At 37.3% G+C, this 13,759-nt stretch overlaps 1 protein-coding gene across 3 annotated transcripts in view; it reads right to left on the reverse strand.

Moving 5' to 3' along the window:
• IPO8 (importin 8) overlaps positions 1–13,759 on the reverse strand; it is a 71,212-nt gene that overhangs the window by 15,216 nt on the left and 42,237 nt on the right. For all 3 annotated transcript variants that reach the window (XM_026502172.3, XM_044385572.3, XM_044385573.3), the window contains one exon: positions 10,838–10,933. In XM_026502172.3, coding sequence (XP_026357957.1) covers positions 10,838–10,933 — 96 coding nt within the window. The remainder of the gene's footprint in view (positions 1–10,837; positions 10,934–13,759) is intronic.

Genomic DNA, 13,759 nt, shown 5'->3' on the forward strand with positions numbered 1-13,759 from the left:
GAACTACTTTCATTAGAAGTATTTCCTATTGGGGCGCCTGGGTGGCTCAGTCGTTAAGCGTCTGCCTTCGGCTCAGGGCATGATCCCGGCATTATGGGATCGAGCCCCACATCAGGCTCCTCTGCTGGAAGCCTGCTTCTTCCTCTCCCACTCCCCCTGCTTGTGTTCCCTCTCTCGCTGGCTGTCTCTATCTCTGTCAAAATAAATAAATAAAATCTTTAAAAAAAAAAAAAAAAAAAAGAAGTATTTCCTATTTTCACCAAAAAGGATGGGCTGAAATGATCTGTGTAAAACAAAATTCTGAGGTCTTAACACAAGCTCATTTTAAAAATCAAGGCTTCAGGGGAGGATTAGAGGACTAGGAAGAGCGCAGAGGAGCTTGAGGGGCAAAGACACTCTGTATGTTACTGGAATGGTAGATACGTGCCATGATACAACTGTCCAAACTCATAAAATGTACAACACCAAGAGCGACCCCTAGAGTAAACTGTGGGCTCTGGGTGAAATGATACGTTATCAGTGTAGGCACATCAACTGTAACCACGGTGCCACCCTAGCGCATACCTTGATAAGAGAGGACACTGTGCATGTGTGGGGCAGGGGTACATGGGGAATCTCTGTCTGCTCAATTCTGTGAACCTGTAACTGCTCTAAAAAATAGCCTATTAAAAAATAAAGTTTTGTCTGAGGGTTGCTGGAAGGGAGGTGGGTGGGGGGACGGGGTAACTGGGTGATGGATATTAAGGAGGGCACTGGGTGTAATGAGCACTGGGTATTACATGCAAGTGACGAAGCACTAAGTTCTACCTCTGAAACTAATAATACTGTAAATGTAAACTAACTTGAATTTAAATAAAATTTTTGAAAAGAAAAACTAAAAAATAAAGTTTTGTGTAGAAATTTGAATTAAATGTAATATGTTTTGTAGTCCGAACTATAAATATATTAGGAGCAGAATACCAGCCTTCTTTAGGGGGATATATAAAATTAAAATACATAACTACACGTGGTACTTTTATTTTTTTTGTTTGTTTGTTTTAAAGATTTTATTTATTTGACAGAGACACGGCGAGAGAGGGAACACAAGCAGGGGGAGTGGAGGAGGGAGAAGCAGGCTTCCCACTGAGCAGGGAGCCTGACCAGAGGCTTGATCCTAGGACCCTGGGATCATGACCTGAGCCAAAGGCAGCCACTTAACGACTGAGCCACCCAGGCGCCCCCACATGGTACTTTTAAGATTGAGATTTTATAAAGGAGATGACTAGTCTGATGCTTGATTAACTCTACTGATGGGGCGCCTGCCTTCAGCTCAGGTCACGATCCTAGGGTCCTGGGACCAAGCCCTGCATCGGGCTCCCTGTCTGCTTCTCCCTCTCTCCTTCTCCCTCTGCTTGTGCACACACTCTCTCTCTCAAATAAATAAAATCTTAAAAAAAAAAAAAGACCTACTGATTTCTTCTCAAATTCTGATAGAGAGCATTCAGGTATCACAACACATGTAGGATATAGGCTACGTTAAAAAATATTACCGTGGAAGGAAGGGGAACGTTCTTCACAGTAGGAACGCAAACTGGCGCAGCCACTGTGGAAAACACTATGGACGTTCCTCAAAAAGTTAAAAATAGAACTACCCTGTGATCCAGTAATCGAACTACTGGGTTATTACCCCAAAAGTACAAAAACACAACTTCAAAGGGATACATGCACCCCTATGTTTATAGCACCATCATTTACAATAGCCAAATTATAGAAGCAGCCCAAGTGTCCTTCAACAGATGAATGGATAAAGAAGATATGGTATCTACAACAGATATTATTCAGCTATAAAAAAGAATGAAATCTTGCCATTAGCAATGACGTGGATGGAGGCAGAGTATATTATGCTAAGTGAAAAAAGTCAGAGAAAGATATACCATATGATTTCACTCATATATGGAAATTAAGAAACAAAACAAGCAAAGGAAAAAAAAAAGAGAGGCAAACCAAGAAAGACTCTTAACGACAGAAAACAATCGGATGGTTACCAGAGGGGAGGTGGCTGGGGGGATGGGTGAAACAGGTGATGGGGCTGAAGGAGGGCGCTTGCTGTGATGAGCGTAGGGTGATGTGTGGAAATGCTGAACCACTATATTGTACACCTGAAACTGCTAGTGCACTGTATGTTAATCACACTGGAATTAAAGTTAAAAATAAAAAATTAAAAATTTTTAAAAATTATTACTACAGTTAATTATTGTGAATCAATGAAGCCACAAGAAAATGTAAGCTAAGCTTGAAAAGCTCTTCTTGAGATGAATAATAAAGTTTCATTTTGACAAATATTTATTATTACATACAAGGCCATTAAGAATACAAAGAGACTTTGAGGTTTTAAAACAAAACTAAAATTATCCCTTTACATTAAAACAAAATCAGTTCTGGGGACTGATGGTGCAGAATACTTCTAGATACTACTATGGGGTGATCTTCAGGATGGATCTATGATTATGGGAAGAAAGCAAGATAGGAAAAAATATGTATAGTATGCTACTGCTTAAGGTGAGGAAAGAAAAAAGTGAGGAAAGAATGGATACATCTATTTGCTTACTTTTTAAAATGAAAGGATGAACTAAAAACTGGGGGTGGGGGAGAAGGGAAAAGAAAGTAAGGATAGAGGGAAAGGGATGGAAGCTAGACATCCCTGAATATACCTCGTTTTGTAGATGAGACTTTAGAATTACATATACAGTATATACTTAGAAAAAAATTTAAGGCATCCCTAAAAGTTAAAATAAAATGAAATAAATGAACAAACAAACAGGGATTATTTTAAAGGACTTTAAAATTTATGATTTGACTATATTCTGGCTACATATACCCCTAGCATATGGATATACCCTGGAGAGAAAAAGAGCCGCTACAAAATCTTAAACGGTTAATAGTAATCGCATGTTGGTGATAATCTGGTGTAATTACTCTGACACTATATATACATACTAGTGGGATAGAACACGTGAGTACTTACGAGGAGAACCAGGATGTTTGGTACGGCAGATATACGTTCAGATCACTTAGGTTAAGTAAAAATAATGCAGTCCTGAATTTGAATTAGAAATGTGTGTACTAATGATGGGTAAATCTTAAAATGATACGATATGTATTTGTTGGCTCTCTTGTGGAAATAATGACCAAACTCAATAACAATGAATATCCCTTGTGCTTGTAGGCTTGAAATACCATTTCCCAGCATAGGGCACGAAATGGACAAGACGAACCTGGAATATCTAGTCATACCAGACAGCAAGGAAACTACCAACACTATGAGGAGCAGGTCAAAAGCACTCATATGATAAACTCAAGAAGTTCCCACTGGCCAAAGCTGAAACAACTTTGTATACCTGAGATATACTGAAACACATCAAACAAATTTGAATCTTTACATTCATAATAATATTTTAAAAAACAAAAAAAGCAAAACACCTCATTTGGTCATCTTTGGAGAATGTTAGGAAACAAACTTGCATCTTGAATCATAGTAAATAAACGGACTGACTCAAACTGTTCCTCAGAGTAACCTCGTAATAGATTAAAAAAACCTTTCTCTTCATAGAAATATTTCAGCTAATACATGAAAAAGGAATGACGGAATAATCACCACCAACAGCACTAACATCCTAAGATGAGAGACAACCGGACATTCTGTGCCTCCTAGTAGAAATACAAACCACCATCTATGACGTATTCTTGCCGAAAGAATAACTAATGAATCTAACAAATCTCTATACCTAACTCCCAAGTGACAGGAAATACAGAGGAATGTAGTTCCAAGTGATACAGTCCTTCAGCTCTGCTAGGGTGCACCACCGCTGTAACCTCCCTGACATTAAAGGTTCCCTAGGAACCCTAACTTTCTGACAAAAATTCTTGAATAACAATTTTCCAATCCTTCTGCAAACCAGTTTTAGGAGTAGAAACCCACTATATTACACTACAAATTTTTACTTGTGAACTTCAAATGAGTCCATTGAACTAAGAGCTATTCTTTTTCTTCTTTTTTTTAGTTTCAGGTACAGAATTTAATGATTCAACACTTACATACAACGCCCAGTGCTCATCACGAGTGCATTACTTAACCCCCATCACCCATTTAATCCATCTCCCCATCCACCTCCCCTCTGGTAACCATTAGTTTGTTCTCTATAGTTAAGAGTCTGTTTCTTGGTTAGCCTCTCTTATTTTGCACCCCCCCCCCACCGTGTTAGTTTTTGTCTCTTAAATTCCACATATGAGTGAAATCATGTGGTATTTGTCTTTGACTTATTTTGCTTAGCATAATACTCTCTAGCTCCATCCATGTCATTACAAATGGACAGATTGCAATCACTCTTTTTTACGGCTGAGTGATATTCCACTGTATAAATACCATATCTTCTTTATCCATTCACCAGTTGATGGACATTTGGGCTCTTTCCATAATTTGGCTATTGTTAATACTGCTATAAACACTGGAGTGCACGTATCCCTTCAAATTAGTATTTTTGTATTCTTTGTGTAAATACCTAGAAGTGCAATTGCTGGATCATAGGGTAGTTGATTTTAATAAAAGCAATTCTTTCACTCAACTCTTTATTACATATTAGACTCCTCCATACTGAAGTTTTAACTTTTTCTACTTTCTACAACCCTTCCTGTTTTACTGAGAAGATAAAGCTATTGGACTTAAGCTTCCACACCCCTTCTTTCTACCTCAAGACATCTTTTTATCAGCATTATCCAAACAGCACTTTCACAACAATTAATAGATTTTCCTTGCGTTTGGAAAACAAAAACATCCCAGAGTTAAATTAATTTGGAATACACAGATACTAACACCCTCTTAGACACATTTTCAGATAAAGGCACTAGAAGTCAGGCAATAATGAAATCTGTTGAATTTCGTTTTACCCAGTATTTCCGAGGCTTATCTGACCACTGAATACTTTTTGTAATGAACACCTACTAACACCATTAGATGGTCACAGTTTAAGCAGTATCACTCTATTCCTATCTACTGGTATCCACACTTTTTGTATCTGTTGAAAGTCAGCTTTATAACTTTCCAACGTAAACCTGTGCCCTTGGGCTTTCTCCTGCCCTCCTCATCTAACAACTTGTTTTTTTCAGGTGTTTTCAGTACAATGTTTGCTATGGTCCCCACTGTAAATCTTGTTCTAGTCTTCTATTCCCAATGCTATTAGCCTAGAGCAGAACCAGTACCCTCAGACTTCAATTAGCTAGTAGCCTCCTCGCTTGTCTTCATAGCCCAGTGTAGGCAGAAGACCTGTTTAGATTAAGGATACTGCCAGCAGACTCATCATTCTAAGTGCCTATCTTTGATCATGTCATTTCTCTGCTCAGTGGATTCTCTATTCAATTATTTATGGCAAGGGTTGGTAAACTTTTTGTAAATATTTAGTAATACTTTCAACTTTGGGGTGCCTGGGTAGCTCAGTCAGTTAAGCAACCAACTCTTGATTTTGGTTCAGGTCATGATCTCAGAGTAATGAGATGGAGCTCTACGTTGGGATACACCCTGGGTGTGGAGCCTGCTTGAGATTCTCTCTCTCCCTCTCCCTCTGTGCCTCCTCCTACTCATGCTTTCTCTTGCTCTCAAAAATTAGTAAATAAACAAATATTTTTTTAAATTTCTTAGTAATATTTTCAATTTTGTAGGCTACATACAATCTCTGTTGCATACTTTTTTAAACATACCTTCAAAAATGTAAAAACCATTCTTCATTCCTAGGCCATACACACAGGTCACAGGCTGGATTTGGCCCACAGGCCATAGCTTGCCCACTTCTGGCTTACAGGAGAGATTCCAAACTCTTTGGCGTGGATGTATTCTATACCTTTCTGGCATTATTAGATCCTACTGCTCAAAGCTTTCCAAAAGCCAGTCAACAGAACTAAACCCTTCTCTACCCCCTTCTCTTCTCAATCAAGTCCTGTGCTTTACCACCTCCTTGTTTTGTCATCCCTAAAACACTGCTCATCGAAGGAGAAAATGAGCCTTCAAAAATATGTGTAAAACTTTATCAACACAAAAAGAAAGCTGGAGGGTCACTCTCAAAAATAATGGAGAATTTGGTGGTAAGCAAATAAGAGGAGGCTGGTGGCTCCTCCTAATTAAAATAAGAAGACAAACCCAAGCTAGCAGTTCACATGGGAAAAGCAAGGCAAGAGGTGATCAGGAAGAACCCTCCCGGGGTCAGAACTCAGACACAGACTCCGAAAACTTCAAAACAGCCATTCTAAATGTTTAAAGAATAAAGGAAACCATTTTTAAAGTTACAGTAAGCTATGATGACCATGTCTCATCAAATATAAAATATCTATTAGGGCATACAAATTATAAAAAGAATCAAATGGAAATTCTAGAGTTTAAAAGTACTATGGGGGGCACCTGGCTGGCTTAGCCAGTAGGGCATGCAACTCTTGATCTCAGGGTCTTGAGTTCAAGCCCCATGTTGGATACAGAGCCCACCTTAAGAAAAAAAAAAAAAGTACTATAAACAAAATGAAAAATTCACTACAGAGACTTAACAATAGATCTGAACTGCAGAAGAGAGAATCAGCAAACCTAAAGACAGACTGAAAAAGAGTAACAATCCAAAGACCAGAGAAAAGAAAGAATAAAGAAAAATGATCAGAGCCTCAAAGACATGTGGAGCACCAGTAAGCACACTAACATATGTGTAACAGGAGCATCAGAAGGAGAGAAGGAAGAGAAAGAAGAAAAAATATTTGAAGAACTAATGGCTGGAAACTTTCCAAATGTGACAAAAATACACATCCAAGAAAGTCAACAAATTCCAAGTAAGATAAATACAGAGACATTTCATAGTAAAAATGGTAAAAGACAAAGAGAAAATGTTGACAGCAGCATAAGAAAAAACATACATCATTGCCAAGTACAAGGGAATGCTAATAAGATTAACAACTGTTAAACAACAGAGACCAGAAGGATGGCGTATTCAAACTGCTGAAAGAAAAAACTGTCAACCAAGAATTCAGTAAAAACTGTCTTTCAAAATTGAAAATAAAATAGAAACATTCTCAGAAAACAAAAACAGATTTCACTGTTAGCGGACCTACCTTATAAAAAATACTAAAGGAAGTTCAAGCTGAAAGCAAGTGACCCAGAAGGCAGTTCAAAGACAAAGACAAAGACACACACACACACACACACACTCACACACACGTATGCATACATACACAAGCTCCACTAAAGGTAATTATGTAATTTTCAAAAATAGAAAAACACTATTTCTTTGACTTTAACTGTTTTAAAAAAAACAATTGCAACTTTAAAAAAAAGAAAAAACAGCTGCATAAAACATCTTAAAATTGTATTGTTGAGACTATAAAATATAGAAATATATTCAACGATAACAATACAAAGGAGACAGGAGCAAGGTCGTACTGGAGTAAGCAATGACACCAGACAGCAACTCCAACCCAAAGGAACAAACAAAAAGAACTGAGAAATGGTAAAAAGGTTAGTATGACAAACTCTATAAATATATACTTGCTTGCCTTTCTTAGCTTCAACACATAAAATTACAAAAAAATAATTATAAACTGTGTATTACTAGGTTTATAACATATATAAATGTAAGATATATAACAGTAATAGTACAAAAAGGAGGAAGAATATACAGAGCTACATAGGAGTAATGCATCTATTTCTCACTAAAATTAAGTTAATCTAAATCTGAAGTAGATTTTGATAAGGTAAGATGTATTACAGTAAGCCCTAGAACAACCAATAAGCAAATTTTTTAAATAGTGAAAAAAAATTAAAGAAATTAAAATGTGACATTAGAAAATATTTACTCATTTCCAAATATTTACTTATTTCAAAAGAAAACAGTAAAATTGGGGAACAAAAAAATGAGACAAAAAATAAAAAAATGACAGACTAAATCCATGCATAACAATAACAATATTACATATTAATAGATTAAACAATCAAAGGGGAGAGAATGTCTCACTGGATTTAAAAAAAAAAAAAGATTCAACCAAATGCTAACTACAGGAAACACACTTTAGATTCAAAAATACAAACAGCTTGGGGCACCTGGGTGGCTCAGTCAGTCGGGCATCCAGCTCTTGATTCTGCTTGGGTGGTGGTCTCGCGGACGTGGGATTGAGCCCTGGCAATACTTCCCAGGGTGACCTAGCGACTCAGCACAGTGCCAGCTGACTTCTTTGCTGAAACTGACGGGCTGATCTTAAATTTCATATGGAAATTCAAGGCACCCAGAATAGCCAAAACAGTCTTGCAAAAGAACAAAATTGGAAGACTCGAACTTCCTAATTTCAAAACTTACTACAAAGTTATAATAACAAAGACAGTGTAGTCCTGGATTAAGGATAAAGAGTTAACCAGAATGAGAACCCAGAAATAAATCCTCATGTTTACAGTCAATTCATCTGACAACAGTGCCAAGACAATTCAATAGGGAAAGAATAGCTTTTTCAACAAATGGTACTGAGAAAACTTTTTTTTTTTTTTTTAAGATTTTATTTATTTATTTGACAGAGATAGAGACAGCCAGCGAGAGAGGGAACACAAGCAGGGGGAGTAGGAGAGGAAGAAGCAGGCTCATAGCGGAGGAGCCTGATGTGGGGCTCGATCCCATAACGCTGGGATCACGCCCTGAGCCGAAGGCAGACGCTTAACCGCTGTGCCACCCAGGCGCCCCCTGAGACAACTTTCTATCCACATGCAGAATAATGAATTTAAACTCCTTCCTCCTGCCACACAGAAAAATTAACTCAAAATGAATTAAAGACCTAAATGTTAGAGCTAAAACTATAAAACTCTTAGAAGAAAAAAGAAGGAACTCCTTGTAGACTCAGATTTAGCAATGGGTTCTTAAATACAACACCAACCACACGCAGCAAAAGAAAAAAAAATAGATATACTGGGCATCATCAAAATTAAAAACTGCTTCAAAGGACACCATTAAGAAAGTGATAAGCCAATTCAGAAATTGGGAGAAAATTTTTGCAAACTGCGTATCGGATAATGGACTTGAATTTAGAATCTATAAGTAACCTCTGTAACTCAATAATAAACAAATAACCCAATTAAAATGGGCAAAGAATCTGAATAGACATTTCTCAAAAAAAGATAAGCAAATGGCCATATGAAAGGATGCTCAACATCATCAGCCGTCAAGCAAATGCGAATCGAAACCACAAGATCCTACTTCACACCTACGAGGATGGCTGTAGCAAGAAGACAAAGCGAGAGCTGATGAGGATACAGACAAACTGGAACTCTCGCTCCCTGCTGACAGGACTGGGAAATGGTGCAGCTGCCTTGGAGAAACAGTATGGCAGGTCCTCAAATGGTTAAACAGAGAATTACCACTCGTAGATACATGCCAAAAGAAATGAAAGCATGTCCACACAAAAGTCTGCATACAAATGTTCATAACATTACTCATAATAGCCAAAAAGAGGAAATAATCAGGGGAGCCTGGCTGGTTTAGTTGGTAGAACATGAGACTCTTGATTCCAGAGTTGCGAGTTCAAGCCCCTGCATTGGGCATGGAGCTAACTTTAAAAATAATAAAGTGGAAGGGCGCCTGGGTGGCACAGCGGTTAAGCGTCTGCCTTCGGCTCAGGGCGTGATCCCGGTGTTATGGGATCGAGCCCCACATCAGGCTCCTCCACTATGAGCCTGCTTCTTCCTCTCCCACTCCCCCTGCTTGTGTTCCCTCTCTCGCTGGCTGTCTCTATCTCTGTCTAATAAATAAATAAAATCTTTAAATAATAATAATAATAATAATAATAATAATAATAATAAAGTGGAAAAAATCCAAATGTCCATCAACTGATGAACAGCTAAAATAAATGTGATATATCTACCCAACGGAATATTTAGCAATAAAAAGAAATGAGGTACTAGTGTACATGCTCCCACACGGATGAACCTTTAAAACATTGTGCTGAGTGAGAAAAGTCATTCACAAAGGACCACATGATTCTGTTTATATGAAATGTCTAGAATAGGCAAATCTCTAAAATAAGAAAGTAGAGTGATGGTTGCCTAGGGTGGGGGGTGAGTGTTAAGGGGAAATGAGGAGTGATCACTACAGGGTACAGAGTTCTGGGGGGACAGTGAGGGAATGCTCTAAAACTGTCATAATAGTTGCAGGATTCTGTGAATATACGCAAATTCACTGAGGTATGGACACTGTAAAGGAGTGAATTATACGATATGTGAATTATAGCTCAATAAAGCTGTTACAAAACAAATACATGGAGCAAGAGTTACAGAACTGAAAGAAAAAAGACAACTCCACAATTTTACTTGAACACTTCACACTTTTCTCTGTAACTATCATGCCATGATTATACCAAACGTCAAATTAATCTTTGTTGAAAATTTATAGTGCTTTTTAAATCACTAAAAGAAACTTTTTCTTTTATGCACAGTATCTTCAATTCTGATTAAAAGAATATATCTGAGAATATTTCAATAGAATGCATAAACACAAAGGGAAATTGCAAATCTCTGGAAAACCTACAGAGTAGAATTTACATATTTATCTCCTTCATGACTTGCTTGATTGCCTCTTAAATTATTACATATTTTCCTGTTTACTTCTTTCTCAACTAGAATGCAGGGTGCAATTTTCAAACTGCATGGGTATTTTTCTTTGTCATTTAAATAGGATTTGTACCAGCAAGCACGAACTACAGGCTATCTTTTTAATTTTCCATCAAATATAAACAAAACGTCATTCAGGCAGGTGAATTTTCAACACAAACAAGTACAGACTTTCCACACGTGTATTACCTGATCGATTCCCTTTCCTTTGCACTGAAGGATGATGACTTCAAGGAGTTTGGCTGCATGACACTCCGCATCTTCTCCTGCATCTCCACACAGTACCTACAGTAATGACAGCCCAGCCCCGCAGTGAGCGGCATTGCGCAGAATTTAATCGCGTCTACATGAAGCAAATTCCCCATAAAAATTCAGGCACTAGAATCATAGCTTTGGGGCACCTGCATGGCTCAGTTAAGTGTCTGCCTTCGGCTCAGGTCATGATCCCAGGGTTCTGGGATCAAGCCCCACATCGCAATCATCACAATCGCAATAAAGTAAACTATGAGTTAATTGTCCAGATAAGTGAAGCTTCCCTTTAGAGGGAACAAAACAACAAAACAATAAAATGAAATCAAAAGAAATTTAAAGAAACCTTCCACTTAAACAATGAAACAAACCCTATAGTTTTCTGTTTGAGTTCATTTTTTCATAATAATAACCATAATTTATCACACACCTTTTAATTTCTCCATATGGACTTTATAACTACAAACATTCTTCCATGGATGTTATAACCATTTTCAATTACAAATAATTCTACAATGCACATGTTCATACATAAAATTTGGAATATAATTGCCTTACATTAAGGTTCCCAGAAGAGAGATTCATAGAGTAGAGCCCTGCTTATATTGGAAATTAGAAAATATGGAAAAATTAATAAGAGTTCAAACACAAACTATAAGGAAAAAAAACAGACTTAACCTAAGAGGAGACAGAAATTAAAAATACAGACAAAAAGAGGTAACAGAGAAACAAAAGACAGACTCATTGAATAAAGACAACAAAGTGGACAACTTTTGTCAAAATTACTCTTAAAAAGCAGAGAGCAAAATTTTAAAAATATTAGAAACGAAAAAGACATAAATACAGGTAAAGGAGAGATTAAAATAAGCAAATACTATGGAGAACACAATACATCCTTATACATTTGAAAACTCAGATGAACTGGATAATTTCCTAGACACATACGATTTAAGAAAACTGAATTAAAAAGAAATTCCAGATAAAGAAGACAGATGGAACATTCCCATTTAATTTTATTACTTCCCAAAGACCATTAAAAATGATAATAAAGAGGTTTTAGAGGCATAAATCCACAAAGACAGAGAAAAGGAAAAAAGTAGACAGCTATACAATTTTGGAAACTGGAAAACAGATCAGTGAGCTGAATCGTAAGCAGATAGCTGGCAAAGCCAAGAATCAACCCTATTTACATAAAATTTAAGATTCCACCTCTTAGGGCAATATGTCTACATCTAGATTCTAAATGTGAATGGGCTTTGGAACCAGAATGCCTTGGTTCAAATTCCAGCTCTGCCACTTATTATCTGTGTTTTTAAGAATCAACCTCTGTGTCTTACTTACTGTCCCCATCTGTAAAAGGAGGATAAGAATACACTTACGTGGTGGGGTTGGAAAATACAGAGAGAGAAAAAAAAAAATCACTCCCTTTGTCCCAAATTGCATTTACTCGGGGTTTTTTTTGTGGTTGGTTGGTTGGTTTTGGTCCCCACCTCCAGAAGGGGAAGAAACAAAATATATTTCAGTAATTTTAAAAACTCTGGAGCCAGACTCCCTGGCTTCAAATATGGCTCCAACGTGGACTCGCTCCGTGACTTCGGACGATCTGACTCAGGCATGATGCAAAAAATTGTGCCTCAGTCTCCTCTTTGACCAAAAGGTGATACTTTCCTCATAATGTTGTAATGATAAAAGAAGTTAATATGTATAAAGTACTTAGGAAATACCTCATATACAGTAAGAGTTCAGTAAGTATTCGCTATTATTAAAAACCAAGAATACAACACATTAACCATTTGATAAGTGTAAGGACATCAATGTGAACACCACTTCTACCCCAGCTGCTGTGACACAGAGCGGCTGTACTAATGGCTGTAGGACTGCTCTGTTTTCTGCTTGCTGCTTTCTCCTCCCTTTTCCTCACTAGCAATGGTCTCCACAACTTAGGAGAGGATACTGAAGACTGCCAAGTGATTATGATTTAATAAGCTAGGTTATTACAGAGCTAAATGGGTCTTTAAAAATCATGATTTTACTCCTTCAGTTTATAGGTGATGAAACTTAGTGACCTCCCAAAATCTCCCAGGCTCTTTACAACCGAACTGAGACCTCAATCAGATGTGCTGATTATCAATTCAGAGCGTTTACTATCTTGGTACACATCTCCTCTAGAGAGGAAGATAGGTTGTACACTAGATATTTTACTCTCAAGGCCAAACTTAAGTATCTGGCAGCTCTATGCGATACAGTTTTACATTTATGCATGTATAAATATTCGCCTAAAGGAGAAGGAAAACATTATTTATAGTCATCAATGATTCTATGATATAACCAACAGAGGGCGAAATCTAACCCGTGATGATCCTGTTTGTATGTAAACATAACAGTAGCCAGTAAATGGCTAATAAATCATCCTGTACTGAGCTAAATGATGCCATTTTTCCAACTATTCCAATTTTTTGTCTGTTATATTCCTATATGTATAGACATACCTATCTATATATATAGTGGCTTCCAATATACACATTCAATTAAAAAAAATCAGTGATTGACAAACTGTGGTTATTTACTTAGCACTTTGCTTTTCTGTTGTTGGGTTTTGTTTTGTTTTGTTTTTAGCACTTTTCTTTAATCAAGTAGTTAAGTTTGCATTTTTGAAAGAAAAAACACAAAATTATTTATCCTAAACATTATAAAGTACACAGCTACAAGAGCAGCAAACATCGGGAGTGCCTGGGTGGCTCAGCTGGTTGAGTATCTGACTCTTGGTTTCAGCTCGGGTCATGATCTCAGGGTCACGGGATCAAGGCCCACATCAGGCTGTGTGCTTGGCTTGGAGTCTGCTTGGGATCCTCTCTCTCCCTC

This window comes from Ursus arctos, unplaced genomic scaffold (assembly GCF_023065955.2).
Source record: "Ursus arctos isolate Adak ecotype North America unplaced genomic scaffold, UrsArc2.0 scaffold_26, whole genome shotgun sequence".
Lineage (NCBI taxonomy): Eukaryota > Metazoa > Chordata > Mammalia > Carnivora > Ursidae > Ursus > Ursus arctos.